This window comes from Rhamphochromis longiceps, linkage group LG7 (genome assembly GCF_057381845.1).
Source record: "Rhamphochromis longiceps isolate RC_006_pf linkage group LG7, R_longiceps_female_GT1.1, whole genome shotgun sequence".
NCBI classification, from domain to species: domain Eukaryota; kingdom Metazoa; phylum Chordata; class Actinopteri; order Cichliformes; family Cichlidae; genus Rhamphochromis; species Rhamphochromis longiceps.
Window position 1 is genome coordinate 32,416,087 of NC_140563.1, and position 19,498 is coordinate 32,435,584.

Below are 19,498 nucleotides of genomic sequence, written 5' to 3' on the forward strand. Positions count from 1 at the left end.
GTGCGAGACCCTGCATCGTGACCTTTGAACTTCTAACCCCTGAGATTCAATTGTACAGTTTGAGCAGGAGCTGAATAACGCGACTGAAAAAAAAATCGCATGCCATGTTTTCATGTGTTTCTTTCCGTGTGTCCGCTACTTTGAAACGCTTGGCCCGCTCTGCCTTCCACAGTTTCAAACTGGTCATGTGACTGCATGGCCACATCTGATTGGTAAAAGAGTTACTGGAAACTCCACTGGCGGATGTTATCTAATGTGTTAAACGAATTCTTTTTTAAAAAGTAACGAGTTGAATTTTGCAAATGTAGTGGAGTAAAAGTATTGTTTCTCCTTCACAAATTTACTCAAGTAAAAGTAAAAAGTATTGTGCAAAAAAGGTACTTTAAAAGTAACTTTTTTTCAAAAACTTACTCAAGTAAATGTAACTCAGTAAATGTAACTCGTTACTACCCACCTCTGCCGTTTAGGCTCCAAAATGCGAACTTTATGACATTACAGTGAGGGCTCAATCTTTTATATACAGTCTATGGAATGACGTGACTATGTTCGGCTTTTATTGTGAAAAGAGCACCAGCCGGAAGTCCTCTGGGTGTTGAGTGTCAGTGACGTCGTCTCCGAGCTGCTGCGGACGTTTCGGTGCTGAAGAGAACGGAGGATCCAGAGAAAGAGGTGCTGTGGATATTACCGGTCACCGTTTCTGTAATCGTTATCCTCCGTTAGCTCGGTTTTAGCTTCTGCGTGGGGACTCATTAAGTAGACACCCTGGAAGCGCCCGGAGAACCGCGGATATCCACGCGGCACGGATGCTTCGTGACCCGCGGCAGGTGCGAAGAGACGTCGGGAGAACCGGCGGCAGCCACCGGCCGAGTGCTGTTGGTCAAGAAGATCATCATGAAGGACGGAGCTGGGGTGGGTGCACGACCCGCCATTTTTACTCGTATTTTATTGCTCATTTATAAACGCACAGCTCTGTTTGTCCAGCAGGTGTTTTTAGATATTGATAATCAATGACAATAAATGACGTGTGTATTCAGTCCAGTTCAATCACCCACGCAACCATAATAATACTCAATTCTCAGCAAATAAATAAACAATTAAAGGGCTGTATGTTTATGACATAACAGGGAATTAAACACATGACGTAAGGCTGGTTTATCAAATCAGTGCAGCTTTAAAAAGATTGTTTTTAGTGTTTTTCACAGCAAAATGCCAAGAAAACGTGGAAATTTCTGCTTAAATCATTTATACTTTACTGTGTTTACTGTTCAAATGATTAAAAACCTAAAACGTAACAAATCTAAAAGGGGAAAAGGCAAAAATGGGATGTTTGAGTAGTGACAGTGTTGTTATTTTAAAAATAATAATAGCAATAATAATATTAATAATAATAATCAGCCGTGACAGAGCAGGTCTGGTCCAAAATGGCTGGAGGTGAGTGCACAGTAACGGGGAGAGGACAGGGCAGGTTTAATGTGGCACACAGACGGCTGCAGCTTAGTGCATGCTGCTGTGGTCAGGACGGATCCATCAGCTGTTACATAACAGCTCCATGCGTGAAATTCACCCGGGGAGGGCGCACACTGCAGACTCATCGCTCCGCAGCCTCAGCGTCCATTTTAACATCCCTCATGAAGACGAGTCAGGCATTTACAGAAGCTGAAGACCCCCACCATAGCCACCAGTGATTGTGATGCAAGTGTGAACAATTTTCTGAGATTTGCTGCTTTTCTTCCTCGGTGAAATGAATATCTTCAGATTTAGTAGGGAAAGAAGATATCTGGGAGAAATCTGATGAGAAGATTTAAGACAATAATAAACCAGGAATAAAACAGCAGTAGTATTGTTTGGTGCATAAATACATCACCTGTGATGGACAGCACATTCACTGTTTTCTGATATTTTCCTGGCCAGGTGATTAAAGTTTAATCAATGGGAATAATTGTTTGAAGTATGGTGATCAAGGTGTGCCAAAATTAAGAGTACTGAGAGGCCAGAAGGACCTCTGCCTTAAAGGGAAAAAGCATCTGCCTTCACAGATATTTCAGACTACAATTTGTTTGTTACTATTTATCTCAAGCAAATAAAGCGATCCTCATAAATATGTTTCTTAGTGGTTTATCACCAAAGTGTCTCTGAACACAAACAATAATAGACAATAATAAATGAGTTTAATTTAAACTGGTACCATTAAGTGGAAATAATCTTTTTGGATTTAAGCTTTTCGCTTGAATGCGTCACCTATAATTGACAGTATAATTTTCCACTATTTTTTCATATTTAACAAGCTGAATGATTAAATTGCTTCTCAGTGGAAATCACTGAAACGACTAAATGTATGTGGTGCACAAGATTAGCTAAGATTGCTTCATTAAGGGGTTGTTTCAAATGACGGTTTTGTCATGAGAGAAAATTTGTTGTTAGTTTATTGGGGTTTTTTGTTGTTTATTCCAGAGTGAGACAAAGAAGTCTTTGTTATAATTAATAACTGTCGTAATCCTAACCTTGTTAATAATCGGTATCTTTGAATAATCACTATCAAGTTCATTAAGTTGAATCCAAGATATGTGGTACAAAATACGAATATTTTTTTCCTATAAGCTGACAGCAGTCAACATAGCCAATTTTCAGCCAATAAAGCTGCACATCCCTGCTGCCTTACTCAAAAAAAAAAAAAAAAATTAAATTGCTGAGTCCAAAGGTGAAACCACTGACATCAACGGGAGCAGTTGTGGGAGACCTAACTCAAAGAAATTCCCAAGTTTTGGAGAGATGGAGCAAACAGAGTCAGTCCTCTATGATTTTCTTCTCACAAAAATGACCCCGAGACCTTCTAGAAACAAGTCTTGCAAATCGGCTGCCATCTTCAATTGCCTCAGGGCACCTATTTATTTAGTTATTTTAAGTCATTGTCTAAGTCAGTGGTTCCCAAACTTTTTTTGAAAAAATGATCGCGGGTACACCTACACGGGTATTTTTGAAAACGCAGCTGTTTCTATGCGTTTGGGCCTTTCGTCCACACGTAAACGGCGTTTTCGAATCACCGAAAATTGAGATTGTTTAAAACTCAGTTTTTGCGTTTACGTCTGTATTACATGACGAGGAATACAGAGTTCGTCAAAGGTATGTGCCTTTTTTCACGTCATGCTGTGCGCCACGTTATTGTTTACATGAGATGAATGGCAGATAGAGACAACATACAACAATCTGACTATCTTCAGGTTTTACACACTTACATATACACACAGATTTACTGGTCCTCCATTTAGAAAGGCAGAGGCGTCACGGTGTGATTATTTTACATGTAGTTGTTTTTTCCTGTGTAATAATATTCAACATTGCTATCAATACATTTTTCAAAAAATGCCTCTCTGTGCAAAATGGGTTTAAAAACATAAACAGCTGTTGGATAATGTTTGTCTGTGATTTGAACCAGGGGAACAAATCGTGGCAGGATCAGCCTGATATTATTTGTATCTCACTGTAACTTTCCTGTATAAAGAGCTAACATCTCCAAAATGTCAGGAGTAGTTAGTCATTACAACAAGTGTTTGTGAACTAAAAATCAAGAATGTGGGATACTGTTTGTCTGTGATTTGGAGAGCCCAGCGCTGCTCCCGATGTGTTTTTTGTTTTTTTTTCCTTTCATACCGCACTCCCCCCCCACAATATTGGCTGTGCATCCCCCCACACTTTCGGAGCCTCTGGTCTACGTGAACTCAAATTTGATTGGTTAGGACACTTGTCTACTTATTTACTTACATATTTTGCGGAATTTGCCCCAAGTTAAGATTAAGTTATATTAAGTTATATTTCTGCCACTATTTTTGCTGTAGCAAATTTTCATAGTGGTTTCAGTTTTGGATTATTTGAAGTGTCATGTTTGTCACTTAAAATGTCTGCAAAATACCCAGCCTAATATTGAACTGATTTTATGCTAGTGCAAGCATTAGGTAACACATTCCTGGGGAACATACAAAATGCATCTATCATTTGCTACAATTACAATTAAATGGAAAACTAAATTGGTAAGAGGCTTAAATTGAACTTGCAAGAAAAACAAGTGAGGAGGTGAAGTGACATTAAACATGTGGTAACTATAGTGTAAAGCATATGTAGCTTTATGATCTGTTTCTCTCTGAAAGTGACCAAAATCTACCAAAAGAACATCTTGTTCTATTAAAAACTTAAAACTAGCCACTAAGACCATGAGGTCATCAGCAAAGTAACTGTTAGAGCACTTTGCTAACTAGTCGTTAGAGCAAACAATACAGCAGACAATATGACAAAGGACAAAAAGAAACTGAAGCTTACATATTCACAGGACACACTGGGGCTAATCAAGGGAAGGGGAAACACCTGGAAGACAGCTGAAACGAATCAATGATAACAGAGGAAGTAAAACTAAATACAAAAGATAAAGACTACCAAAATAAAAGAGGAACACCTAACACAGTGACAGAGCTTAACAATAAGATATGGGGGAAACAGGAGAGGCGGGAATTAAATTTTATATTTAACTTAAATCACAGCAGGAACTAGATAAACAAAGGTAGCAAGACTAAAAGAGACCAATAGCTTTTTTAGTAATGGGTTGTTTGTTAATGTGGTCAGCAAATGCAGTTTAAAAGCGTCACTTAATATTTAATTGTAGCGAAAGGTGAAAGCATGGTTGTACGGTACATAGTTAATGCATGTCTAGTAGAAACTGCCTGTAAATGCCTTTAGGACAACAGCACTAGTGGCAGCTTTGCAGCTCTGCAGCTCATCTGGGTACATGCATTACAACCTCTCTAGTAAATCTGTAAAAACACAGCCCCACTGTGTAATGCTCAGGTAGGTGGTTAAGTGCGTTGTGTAATAATATAGCATTATGGAGTAAATGTGCTTTGGCTTCAGCAGAGATCTTTCTGCAAAGCCTCAAACTAAACCTTTTATCACTTCAGGATGCTGACAAAGTCCAGGCAAGTCCAAAAAGCTGGGCTCAGCATTAGCTTCATATTTAGTTACTGTTTGATCATTTATTGTCTATTTACCATAGACAATTTATGGTTTGTGTCATGCAGAATTTACCATAAAATCATAAAATATTTTTGCTCAATTTTCTCCAAGCCTTCTTCTATTTCTCTCTATAAAAATGCAGTTGAACCATTCAGCTCCAGCTGCCCTCAGATGGTGATATATGACAACTTTTCTGACATGTTCTAATCTCATTATTTATACTTTTCATTCATTTCTGTTTATAATTTTTTTAAACACAAATTGTACAAACATTACATTTATGTAGACAATTGTCTCCTGTTAGTACTTAAAAAATTTTTTTATTTGTTTCAATAATACTATAAAAAATAAAAGAATTATTAAATGAGTTATGTATTTAGGGTATTCTAGTATGATTTTAACACCGTAATATAAATGAAATACAACAACATTTAAATAAACATAACACATGGGGGATATTAGTTTTATAGTTTTGTAATATTTCCAATATTTTGTGCACAAACACTAAAAAGACAAATAACCATGATGTACATGTTAGTGTGGTAATTAGAAGTATTTATTTCCCACAACACCTGCCACACAAATTGGCTAATTCCTGCAAAAAACAAACAAACAAAAGTTATTACCCATAATTTTAAATTATGCAAATATAATTTCTTAATCGTGTCATTTTATGGAGTCACTAAAGAAGAATGTTGTATTTGGTCGTACAGGAATCTTTTCCACATCACTCCTGCTCTTGTGAAAATTATTTGTACAGAAGGACAGCCAAGAGTAACACATAATCTATGTGGTTCTAATGTGTGCTAGTGAAACCTGCTTTTAGTCAAACTAAATATAGAAAATGGTCCAATTTGCCACCTAAATCCTGTGTATCTGTGTCAGCCGGCTGGTAATCACTTCATGTGCTGTGCTCCAGTTTTAATACTCGCTGTGTTTTAATCATCTTTAAAACGTGTTAGAAAATGGGTTCAGTTGAGACTGCAGTTTTACCTGTCTGCCATAAAAAGTGTCTTATTTAACCCTATGTGTTTATCCCTTCCAAAAAACCATTACCTCGGTTTATGCTTCTAAAACACTGAAATCCAGTTAAAAACAAATGTAAATCTTGCCTCACACCAAGTCTGGTTCATAGTCACGCTGGTCCAAGCTTTAACGACAACAATGATGATTTGCTTTTCATGCTTCTGGCCATGCAGCCTTGGCGAAGCGAGAAGAAAATGGCCGCGGCTGGTACTGTGTTTGAGGAAGGATTGTAACGCTGTTATTTGTTTGCAGGAACGCAAAATCTTTGGTTCGTATGAGTGCGACGAAGATTCGTTTGTGTTCCAGTGGTTCACCTTTATCTGGTGGCATTTGTTGTAATGGTGGCCTCAACCTGTGGTGATGGCTCACATAATTCGCTAAATAAGAGGGGTACCAGGTAGGTGGAGAAAAGATGACAATCGTAGGCTGCTGTCTCTCACCGGCATGTTGCAACCTTATTAAGTAGACACGGATTTATTAGTAAAACCTAATTTTGGAAGACACGAGAATCATTTTTTTATCATGTGACGTTTTAGCTCTGGAACGCAAGAAGAAACAAAAGATTTTCCATGAATTTTTGCAAATATTTTGCACATAAATTCTGACTTGGTGTGTCAATAATTTCAGTATTCACTGGCAAATCCTAGATGTCAGACCCTAGGGGACAATGTTGGAAACAGTCCCCGCTCTCAACAACATTACCATGTGATGATGATAATGTCATGTTGAGACAAAAAATGGCAGGTAACCAGCGTCTGTCTGTGAAAGTTGACTTTTTGTACCAAAAAACACAAAATAAGGGCCTGGAACGAAGGGAAACCATTAAAACTCAATGGATGATTGTTTAAAGTCCTGCTGAAATACCACCTTAAAATCCATTCATGATCATATGACACATGTCTGTGTTGTTTCTCTTTCGTTTCAGCTCCAGCAGGGCATTGGCAGGCCCAGCGTGTATCATGCCGTGGTGGTGATCTTCCTGGAGTTTTTCTCCTGGGGTTTACTCACCACACCCATGCTCACTGTGAGTAACACCGATTGGTTTTTACATTAACATCTATATAACTACCCCGGTTCATTCAAAGCCTCCGTGTGAATAAGACCGAACAAGAAATGAAAATTAGTCATGCTGTGTAGGCAGCATTATTGCAGAGATGATGTCAGTGTCCTTTTCACTGTTAGTCCGTTTTTCCAGGTCTGCTTTGCATTTTACAATGGATTTAGCACTTACTGAATTAAGACTGAGCTATATTGTTTATAGTTAGAAGAAGATGTTGAAAAATCTATATTATTGGATTGTCCTTCTCAAATCTGACTGGCACTATATGGCTATTTTACATCAATATGGGACAAAACCCCTATTACAACCAAAATGAACCCTTTGGTAGTAATCCAGTCTTTATTCTGTTCTCTGGAAGAGGGTTTGGTTTTGTGAATGTAGGTTTGTCAAAATGTAAAGCATTAGAAAAAGTAGTGATTTTGTATTAACAAATCTCATCTACATGCATTTGAAAGCATTAAAATAATACAAATCTAAATATGGTAAAAGAATATCAGAGTAATTTTATGTGTTTTGATTATGTGTGTTTCCCAGTCCTAGACCATAAATATTTTCAGTGGACATCTCCACTGAGTCTTTCTTTAAGTTTGGGACTAGACTTAAACCTTAATCTGGGAAATTTGGCTGTGATTGTTTGTAAGATCAGCAGGTGTATCTTAGTCCTTTGTGTTCCAAAGTACAAAAATATATGTTGCAGATCAAGATGAGTTAAATTTTAAACTTTGGAAATTAAATATGTATTTTTTTTTTTTTAGTATTTATTTATTTATTGTCATTGTCAAGAACAATGAAATTGCGTTTGGGGCTTCCATACAACCCAAAAAAAAGAAGAAAATAATAAATACCCCTTAAAACCCAAGTGTACATATTTAACCCAGTGTGACTCCAATGCAATAAGACAATCCTTAGCAATAATGTTCGTATAAATTCAGACAAAGACCTGAGAAACATGACAAAATACAACAATGCAACCCATTCAATATTATTGTACTGTGAGATATGATATCAGATATGATAGTTATCTATTTAAGAAAGAGGGGGGGGGGGGCAGGAGGGGGAAGAGAATAAAGATATGATGCACCAATGCAGACCAGTTCATTGCTATTAAGAAGTTGGATATGGTTATTGTCCGTGAGAGGGGGGCAGAGAGTTCAGGAGCCTCACAGCCTGTGGATACAGGCTGTTGGCCAGTCTGGATGTTCTGGCCTGTATAGACCTGTACCTTCTCCCTGAGGGCAGCAGATGGAAAAGGTGGCGCGCAGGGTGATGTTGGTCCCGCAGGATACTGTGCACCCTCCTCAGACAGCGAGTGGGGAAGATATTACTGATCTCTGGCAGACTTGTTCCAATAATTCTGCCAGCTTCTTTCACCACCCGCTGGAGTGCTTGCTGATCGGCCTTGGTGCAGCTGGGGAACCACACTAGAAATCCATACGTCAGAACGCTGCTGATGGCACAGTTGTAGAAGTTCAACATCAGAGATCTGGGAATGTGTGCGCTCCGCAGTCTCCTCAGGTAGTAGAGGCGCTGTTGGGCCTTCCGTACAACTGAGGTGATATGGTTGCCCCAGGACAGGTCCTCGGTCACAGTTACCCCCAAGAATTTAAAACTGCTCACCCTCTCCACCGCCTCACTGCCAATGAAGAGAGGCAGATGGTTGTTATGACCCCTCTTCCGGAAATCTACAATGATCTCCTTGGTCTTTTTGGTGTTTAAGACCAAGTTATTGTCGTGGCACCATGACTCTAGTTGTTGCGCCTCTGTCCTATAGTTTGTCTCATCATTGTTGGATATAAGTCCGAGCACTGTAGTGTCATCTGCAAACTTAACAATGAGATTGGACGCGCAGGAGGAAATACAGTCATGGGTGAAGAGAGTGTATAGCAGAGGGCTCAGAACACACCCCTGAGGGGCACCGGTGTTGACCACAAGGGTGGAAGAGGTGTTCTTACCCACTCTGACACTCTGTCTACGGTTAGTGAGGAAGTCCACAATCCAGTTGCACAGAGAGGAGTTAAGTCCCAGTTGGTGGAGTTTGGGACGGAGTTTGTATGGCCGGATGGTATTAAAAGCCGAGCTGTAGTCTACAAAGAGGAGCCGTGCATAGGTGTTCCTGTGTTCCAAGTGCTTCAGTAATGTGTGCAGCACTGTGGCGATCGCATCCTCGGTTGACCAGTTCTCCCTGTATGCAAACTGGTGCGAGTCCAGGGATGTCAGAGTGTGAATGAAGTATAGATCATAAGATGTAATTTGAGGGGTTAAAAAAAACCTTTGCATTAACCAATGAGAAATTACTGTTATTTTTATACACAGCCTTATTTCCAGTGGCTTGATTGTTTTATTTTTAATAGTTTTTAATGAAAAATTGTGAAAGTTGTCCAAGACTTTCCAGCTCTAACTGCATACATTCTGTACCTTGCTTCATACTGTTTCATCCGTGATGGTGTTGTATCTTTTTTCTTAGGTTTTGCATGAAACATTTCCCCAGCACACATTCCTGATGAATGGACTCATTCAGGGCGTGAAGGTAAGAAACTCAACTTTTCCATTTTGTGACTCATTCTGTTGATGCTATACAGATTAAACGGGTGTAACAGTGATTTAGGAAAATAGCTACAATGAAATGGGTCATTTTTGAACGATATCTAGACTTTAGGCGTGATAAGTAATAATGACAGAAAACCGTCATGAATAAAAGATGAATCAAGCATGGCATGACCACACAGATATATTTCACTGTTGCTGCAACTTTTTTAAACAGTTTTTATCATTGACTCCGCCTTTCTAGGGTCTGCTGTCATTCATGTCTGCGCCTCTGATTGGTGCGTTGTCAGATGTATGGGGCAGGCGGTCCTTCCTTTTGGTCACCGTCTTCTTCACCTGTGCTCCAATCCCTCTGATGAGGCTCAGCCCCTGGTAGGACTCTAATATTCTCTGTTGCAACAATATTATGACTAAAAAAGGTTACATCGGAAAGTATGGCTAGCATTTACCTTCTGAGCTAACACAAATTAATAGTTGAAATAGCAAGATTTCAAGCAATTGAAATGTGAGTTAGAATCTTAAGTAACATTGTTGATTAAACTGAGACACAAAGAGTTCAAACTAGTTGATATTGAGTTTAAAATGTGTACAGCATTATGCAGTTGAACATAAACAGTGTTGCTGGGCAGTTACATCAGATGTAAAAGGTTAGGAACTGCTGCTCTAATGGATCCGACCTGAGTGAAATAGTCAATCTTTTAATGAAATATTTCAGTGTGCCTGTCAAAAATCAATTCACTGCTGGATTTCAGTCAATTAGAGAGTCAGAGAAGTTTAAATTCTCGTATCAGTCTTCTTGAAACTGAATCTATTTTTCACTTCCTCCAGGTGGTACTTCGCCATGATCTCCATGTCTGGAGCTTTCTCCGTGACTTTCTCAGTCATCTTCGCCTACGTTGCCGATGTTACGGATGAGAGAGAGAGGAGTACAGCCTATGGTCTGGTAAGGAGTCCTAATGTACACCCCTAAAATCAAACAGTGCATCAGGCAGACAGACTGTTGATGGTATTGAATTCCTGAAACTGAATCTTACACGAAAAGAAACTGACAGATCAGCTTAATCTGTGTGCAGACATGACTCAGGACAGAAAAATACCTGAGCTGTGCTCTGTTGAAATTCATCCCTTCAGGTGTCGGCCACCTTTGCAGCCAGCCTGGTGACGAGCCCGGCCATCGGAGCGTACCTTTCTGCCTGGTACGGGGACAATCTGGTGGTTCTGGTGGCCACGCTGATCGCTCTGGCTGACATCTGCTTCATCCTGCTGGCCGTGCCCGAGTCTTTGCCTGACAAGATGAGGCTCAGCAGCTGGGGGACGCCCATTTCCTGGGAGCAGGCCGACCCATTTGCTGTCAGTAACTAATCGTTTACAGAACCATATTTGATTAGCTGGTTAAATAATGAGCTCAAATCAGATTACTCTGGTTAGGGGTGGGCGATAAAAACTATATACGATAGAAATGATATAAATTTGGCCAACGATCGAGATTTTGACTATACCGCTCTACCGTGATAGCGCATGTTGATGATGTCATCAAGCTGCGCCTGTTTTGGTCGAAAGCATCGCAGCGGCTACAACCATTATCCTCTGCAAATTATGGCGAGCGACAGTCATAGCAAAGAGATGAAGCACTTTTGAAATATGGGGAAAGCCAAAAACTGCGCTTCCTCCACTTCTGTAACATTGATTCATTAATGTTGAATTCTCTCGCAGCTGCTCTATTCCCATGTTGTTGCAGTATATTAATGACAAACCTCGTATTGTGGATGAATAATCTCAGTTATTCTCCTGACTGAAGTTTGGCCCGTGTATAGCATCCTGCTATGTGATTGTATTTGTCCCTAACCACCAGAATCCCTCACGTTAACTTTTATGGAGTGGAAAAAAAAGTTGGCGTTCATCCTCCAGCTTCACTGTGCTAATGTTATGCTAACATAGCTGTGTCGCTAGCAATCACGTAGCACAACATTATATACCAGGTAGTCCAACTTCAGTAACCCTGCAAACGCCACTGCTGTTTCGTTTTCTGTCTTCACTTATGTTGGAAGTGGTAGCAGAGCTGTACGTTTTAATTCGTTTCAAAAATCTCTCAGTCAGAACATGGTCTGTTATGTTTAAGTGGTACTAGCGAGCTAACTTCCTGTTAACTTAACCTGCTAACTCCATTAAATTTAATAAATCTGTTTTCATGGATGCCTGGATGTTAAACTCAATTGTTACACCTGGAAAAGCAGCAACGTTGATGATTTTATTAAAGATGAAAGAATTTAGACCATTTTTAACTCTGTTCGTTTGACTTTGGGATCTGAACAGGACGGAGTTTTTGACCCAGATTACTCCGAAGCTCTTCACTATGGCAGCCGTAATGCTCTGACAATCCATCAAGCAGTGCAGCTTACCAAAGTTGTACTAAAACATTTTTTAACAGATTTCTGCACGCCCAAATTGGTTCGAGGTCAGTAACCACAACCAGAATTCATACATAAGGCACACTCTCGATTTTTGAGAAAATTAAAGGATTTTAAGTGTGCCTTATAGTGTGGAAAATACGTTATACAGAAGAAAAGAATATATCGCGATATATATCGTTACTGCACGTGCTTCAAATTATACCGTGATATGGATTTTAGGCCATATCGCCCAGCCCTAAGTCATAGTGTATTTTGTAGTTGCATGAAGCCTTTCCTCAGTGATTTGACTCTCTTCTCTGTTTTCGGACACAGTATGTAAATGTTCCTCAACGCAGTAACTTTATTTTAATAATTTAATGATGCTATAACATTATATAATGCATGACAGCTCATTTCTGTTAGGGGGGGGGGGGAATAAAGAGAAATGAGATGCAAGTCATTTGCACGTCAGAACCTGTAACATTGACCCTTTGAATCCCAGACACTAACTGAAGACTAACTGATCATCTGACAGCCTCGGTGTTGTATTTCCTGTCTCTCTCTCCCTCTCTCTTTCTTTATCTCTCTCCTTCAGTCTCTGAGGAAGGTGGGCCAGGACTCCACAGTCTTACTGATCTGTATCACCGTGTTCCTGTCTTACCTACCTGAGGCCGGACAGTACTCCAGTTTTTTCCTTTACCTGAGACAGGTGAGCCACCTGACGCACTCATTTTCCAAGAATATTAGCGTCAATGCTGGTATTGATGTTGTTAAGAATACTATTACCACGAATCTACCAACAGTCACACAGCAGACAGGGTCATTAGCTGTAGCGTGAAACACTTAAGCCACGGATCACATTGCTGCATCGACGGTCAGCCATTCTTTTGTGTCTGTCTTTACATTAAATCTTCCTCATTCTGAAATATGTGTGTAAAAATGTTCTTACCTGCACAAAAAATAAGTATATGTGCAAAGTAACTGACAGATTCATAAACCTTTCACAGGCCATTTTTGTTTATTCTACCGTGCATATATTAGTGAATTATTTGAAATCAGTGAACTCGTGGAAACCCGATGTGCAATCTGCACACTTACATGTCTCTTCACATTGAGACGTGTTTACCTTGAGGTGAAATTGAGAAAGAGGTGGCGATATAAGACAGAAGACCACACGCTGAGCTAAAAAACCAGGAGAAAACCTGACTGAATAAACTGGAACAATAGTGTCCGAGGAGGATGCCAGAATAGGCGCAACTGATCTGTTAGAAATTCACTGAAATCTGACTATAAGTGATGACATCCAGCAAGGATGGAAGTTTTTAATGAATGAAGAAGATAGGATTGGATAACGCCTGTAAGAATAGGTTTTCTTTATGTATATTTTATGTCTTATTTTATGCATTTAATTCTAATTCTGAGACTTTATGGCTTATGGTGTTTTGGAAAATTGTAAATGACCAAACTGCAAAAATAATCATAATCATTATAAGCAGTAGTTAGTTGAATGTTGTGTGAATTAATTTTCTAAGTCAGCTAGACCTTCATGTTCTGAGGGAGTCATAAATGAATTCATAGAGTACAAACAAATTTAGGTAAGACAAAATTAACGAATCATAGATTTGTGGGCCTAGATCAGGGCCTTTGCAATTTCCTCTGTACATAAATATTTACTTTTCAACTGAACATTGCAATGTTAGTTTTTATGCAGATGATATCATCTTATTTATTAAGTGGAGCTCTTGGCAGGGCATGAAGCTGCAACTCTTTTGATGTGTGAATACCTGCTTACTTTGATCTTAACTATATGTTCAGAATTAATTCACTACCCACTTGACCCATGTTGAGCTGCAATTCTCTTGTTTTATCAATTAAAAATGTGGAACAAAATTATGTTGTCTTATATAGTATCAATAAAAATTATTTCTTGTCTCTTTCCAGGTCATAAACTTCTCCTCAACGACCCTCGCTGTTTTTATAGGAGTTGTGGGCATTCTGTCCATTGTAGCTCAGGTAACCAACACGTTAGAGGCTATTTATTACTCCTTTTAAATATAAGCCTATTTTACACACACATTAGGATATAATTGAAAAAAATCGCTGTTTTATTTTAGTTTCCATAAACAAGAAGAACAACTCACCCTCATAAGCAGTGCATCAGTAAATATTTAGGCTGATAGTTAACATACACACTTGGGTGACTTGTTCTCTGTCAACTTTATACTTACACTGCTTATTACGATAAGAGATGTTAATAAATTCTAGTGAACTGTTAAATAATTGTAAATTCTCGTCTCCTCTTTGCCCACAGACTCTCTTCCTCACTCTGCTGATGAGAACTCTGGGTACTAAAAACACTGTTCTGTTAGGTTTGGGCTTCCAGATCCTTCAGCTGGCCTGGTACGGCTTTGGATCAGAGCCATGGTGAGAGTTGCTGAGTGTGTGCTTGTGTAGCAGGCAATTATTTACACTACATTTTGGTATTTGCTTTAAGTTCCAACTCACAAAAAGACCAGATATGCACATCTTTAACCAAGTATAAATATGTATATTTGCAACAGGATGATGTGGGCTGCTGGTGCTGTAGCAGCGATGTCCTCCATCACCTTCCCAGCAGTTTCTGCTTTGGTGTCACAGTCTGCTGATCCCGATAAACAAGGTGACAAATAAAATCTGTCCTCTCTCACTTCAGTAGGTCACTGTTGTGTAATAGATGTTTCAGATTGTGGTTTTTGTTACTTAACCAGGAAGTAAAATAACTCTTGCATTGCTGCGCCTTCATGACCTTTCTTCTTCCGCCCTGTTGCAGGCGTGGTGCAGGGGATGATCACAGGCATCAGAGGTCTGTGTAACGGCCTCGGCCCAGCTCTGTATGGATTCATCTTCTTTCTCTTCAACGTCGAGTTTAATTCCATGGACCCCATCCAGGGAGACTACAACATCGACCCCCTGCCACTGGACAGTCCCACTGAGGTACAGCATGCACTCCAATCCTGACAGTAATGCCTCTTTTTCGCTAGTGCCTACTTACTTCTAGTGACTAGTGACTACTGGAAAAAAAATTCAAAACCAGCATTTTTGAAAAAAACAGCATTGTGGTCCCTGAGTCTGACAAAAAGCCATAGACAGAGCAACAGGTACACCATCTCCTCGACATTCTCTATTGTTGTCACCAAAACTGGGAACAGTCAAGTCAAGTAGGTACTACTGGAGAAGCCTGTCGCTTTTGGAACAGTTATGGCTTCCAGGTCTGTGCTGTAGTGCCTTAAATCAGCATTATCTTTAGTAGCCAGCAGGGTGAGCCTTATATGGTCCCAATAAGAAGTCTGACTGCAAAGAAGCCAATGAGAAAATGACCTTACTCATCTTATAAAGTTGGGGCTTTAAAACTGGGATGTGGTCACCTTCAACATTCACAGGAAAAGTGCGGGATGAAGGAACTTAATTCCATACAGCCATTTGAAATAAATAAAGACATTTTCTTCCTATTGAACCTTTATTTAGGTTCCGGTGATGTCATGGAGTCATTGATTGTTTTTAGATGTGTTTTCCACAACAATTTAAAAGTAACACAAGCCAAGGAGAAGTCTTAAGGGCTGTAAACTGAATATGCCAGAAACTGCAGTTCCTCTAATGGCCACTTGAGGCGGCTTGCAAAATGCAACTTTACAGCAAAAGTAAACAAGTTTACAGTCTGCTACAGAGAAGTGGTTTTGGTCTGTAAGGATAGTGTCTCACTTCATACCAATTTTACAGTGATTTTTATTTTTTTTGTAATTCACACGATTGGCTATTTTAGGCTTAAAATTAGCAGGTGACTCCATCCTCATGTCAGTAATTAACTGCACTTAAATGTGCTTTGTTGTTGAAATTAGCTTTATTTTTCTCCCTTTCTCCTAGCGAGCGCTAATCCCAGGCCCGCCCTTCCTGTTAGGGGCATGCACCGTGGTCATCGCTTTCCTTGTCGCTCTCTTCATCCCTGAGAAAACCTCTTGCTCCTCCTCTTCCTCCCAGCTGTCCCTCAATGACAAGCCCCACCCTGACAGTAAAGAGTCCATGTCCTCGCTGGCCGGTGTCCACATCAACACGCCGCTGCCAGGCAGCGATGAGGAGAGCCCGCCCGCAGCCTGCGACGCGGACTTTGAGCCGCTGCTGCACGACAGCATCGTTTGATGGACAGGTGGAGGGCGGGGCTAAAGGCGTGGTTTGATCGAGTGACGCTTTGTAACAAAGAACACATTTTTTTGCCGTCCGGCAGAACTAAGTGTACTTTTACTGATTGGCTGGAGGGAGCTATTTGCTGGAAGGTGGGACTAACATTTTTATTCACAGATCTGTGACATCATGTGACCAGTGAGGTAATGATTCGTCAAAGAGCTGCGGACAAGATGTCATCATGCGATCGGAGAGAGGAATCAAAGACGATTAGTTGCCTGACAGGAAACAAGAGGAGGGACCAAGTTTTGTGTAGTTTTTTGGTTTTTTGGGGGTTTTTTAATGGAGAAGGAGGCGTGGCTGGTTTAGGATCTGCCCACTTTAACAGAAAGTATATTTGAAGTTTTCACTGAAGGGTTTTTGTTTATCTTTAATCTTTAAGAAAAGGTGTTTTTACCTTTTAGCTGTATCATTCTGACGCTGTGTTTTTCTCTGGTTCTCGTACAAAAGAAACACGTCTGCATCGTATTTAAGGCAGCCAAAACATCTGTGTTGATTTATACTCTCTCTTTTTATTGTTGTTGTTGTTAAGGTTTCTTTTTTAGTTACAGGTAATGCTATTTTTTAAATTTTTTTTAATTGTACAGTATCTTACTTGCTATGAACTAAGAGTGCTAACTGAGGTGTGAATGTGACAAGCTGAGAGACGAGTCAACCACCTGAAATATCAATTTAATCTTTTTGTTTCTTTCCTTCTTTAAATGTAAACCAGAGCAAAACTAAAGCTCAGGCGATCCAAAAGATGCAGATAATTTTTTAAAAACTTTTTATTCTCAACAGAGCCTCTTCACCACATAGATTTTACCTTTATTTTTCCCACTTTAGTGTACCAGTTTGTGACTCTACCTCACAATCAACCTTGTTTTTCTTATCTTCCATCACTTGTGTTTTATTTTTTTATCTTTCAAAGTCACTTTATAAAAGTGCTGCTGGCTGCTGGCAGTGGGAACATCCTCACACAGCTGTACCTGTGGCCACCCAGTGTCTTTGCCTGTCTTCTTCTCTTCAACTGGGTGCTTTGCCTCCCTGTATTTTCATGCAAGTTTTACTTTTAACTTGCAAAAATACTGCCGACACGAGGTGTATGTGTTTCCCCTGGCAGCAGTGATAATTCCTGTGAATGAACTTATACTTGAAGCACCGGAGAGAGATTCTACAAGAGCTTTAGAGAAGATTTCCAACGTATGCTGAGGAGTTTAAAAGTGTATAAATGGCACAGAGTGTACATAGTGACTGGCTTTATGACCTTAAAATGTAAATGTACATGTGAAAGATATTATGGTTTGTATATATTGTCACTGAGCTGTGGGATTGGCTTGCTTGTTGTGGTTGTGTGGTAGCTCAGTGGGATGAGGGTGGGGTGGTTCGACTACGCAGCTTAACTGTTACACAAGACCAACAGTCATTTTTAAATTCATTCAGGTCACACGGACAACCAGTCCATTTTCTCGTTCTTACACCTGAGTATATTTACCTGCACACTAGTATCCCAATGATCAGTATTTATGTGAAACTCAAAGTTTCACCCACCAAACAGGTTTTGACTTTCTGCAAAAAAAACCAACCCAAAAACACATCAGCTTTTAATTTACTCAAACTTAAAATTAACAGGAAGTACTTCCTGTTAAGAAAAGTAAAACTGACTTTTTGCCTTAACCACTGCAGACCAGTCATTCTTATGCGTAAACCCCCCCTACACACACACACACACACACACACACACACACACACACGAAGGCACAAATATTCACCCAAACAGCAGAAGTTAGGAAGAGGAGTACGACCAGTACCTGGAGTGGAGTTAAAATGGCACATTTTCTGAATCTACCAGGAAGTCCTTGCTCCTATTTTTTTTTTTTTTTTGTTCTGTCTCTGCTAACAATAAGCTTGTCTTCCATTTCTGGCTAATGTCCTCACCCTACAGGAGAAAGTCAGCTTATTGGGATCAAACATATTTTTTCTTAAAGCTGAAATATTTTTACATTGCAAGGATAAGTATTTTCTTCCTCTCATGGCATCGAGTGTGAAACAGATAAAACTCGCACTTTCCCATTAAGCATATATTTGGTCATTTTTAGACCATGAAGCATCTATTTTACCTGAGCCTGTTCTACTCATTTCCAGCTCTGTATGTATTACTCTTCAACTTCAGTTTTGCATGATTCATGGGTCAAAATAGTCCCTGTTTATCTTATACGAGGCCTTTGTGCAGCTAAGTTGATATTTTACTTTAAATCTTAGCCAAACTTATGGCTAAATCGTATTGGGAAGTCCAATCATTTTTCTTATTTTTACCAAGGTCTTTGAGCGAGCCAGCCTTTTTCTGATTGGCTTCCCCTCACTAACAAAAACTTGACCAGCACGTGGGTGGGGCTTCTATGCTGATAACCATATAAGGACCCTCTCTTTGACATCATACAGAGCGAAGAGCAGAAAAAAACATATGTACCAAACACTTAGAGCCGTTTAAAATTGCTTGTACATACAATGTTTGTACCTCAATGTTTGAGAATTTGGCTTTATTTATTCTAAACATTTGTCACTTGGAAGAACAGAAAAGCAGAATAGGTCCACCTTAATGAAATCAAATGGTGCTGGATAAAAGCTACCTTATCTGCTATTTTTTTTAGCCTTCTTCATTAAATGAACTCTAAAATTCATTTCAGGGTGACTGAGTTTCAAGTACAAACAGAGCCCAGATCCTAGCCAGGATATTAGTGTGTATGTGAACACTGAGGTTTAATTGATCCTCCACTGCATACACTCAGTTCCTTCACCAGCAGTCCAGCTGACTCTACAGTGTAAATATTGTACATGGACAGGACACGTGTACATGGGTCGTACACTGTAAATACACATTGTCTATCGTCTTGTCTGGAAGTGTACAAGCCAGTCGTTGGTTATTGGAAATAAAAGCAGTTCAACAACACTTTGTTTCTTAGTCCTTTCTCCATACTCACACCAGCTGTCATTTGTTTTCCCAAGAGCCATATAACTGCTTCTCTTTACCCCAATCAGCTGCAGCTCATCATTTTAAAATTTCTTTTTAAATGACTGGATATTTCACCCAGACCAGTGATTTAATAGATTTATTATTGTAGTCAGCTGTTAAGAGTATAACAGCAGTTTGGAATTAATTTTACTTATTATTTTACTTACTGAGCTCATTGTTCTATCTTATTTAATTTAATTCTATTTAATTGAGCATTTTTTTTATTATCATATGCAGCTTTTTTGTCCACATCCTTTTTCCCCATTTTTCTCC

General features: G+C 39.5%; 1 protein-coding gene across 1 annotated transcript; it reads left to right on the forward strand.

The window, feature by feature from the left end:
* The first annotated feature begins 598 nt into the window (after positions 1–598).
* On the forward strand, positions 599–19,156 carry slc71a2a (solute carrier family 71 member 2a). The gene is made up of 12 exons (XM_085413382.1): positions 599–909; positions 6,950–7,048; positions 9,549–9,611; positions 9,873–10,000; positions 10,457–10,571; positions 10,760–10,978; positions 12,614–12,727; positions 13,960–14,031; positions 14,330–14,442; positions 14,580–14,677; positions 14,828–14,991; positions 15,919–19,156. The coding sequence occupies exons 1-12, from the start codon at positions 892–894 to the stop codon at positions 16,189–16,191; spliced, it is 1,476 nt and encodes a 491-aa protein (XP_085269508.1). The 5' UTR covers positions 599–891; the 3' UTR covers positions 16,192–19,156.
* Positions 19,157–19,498: the final 342 nt, after the last annotated feature.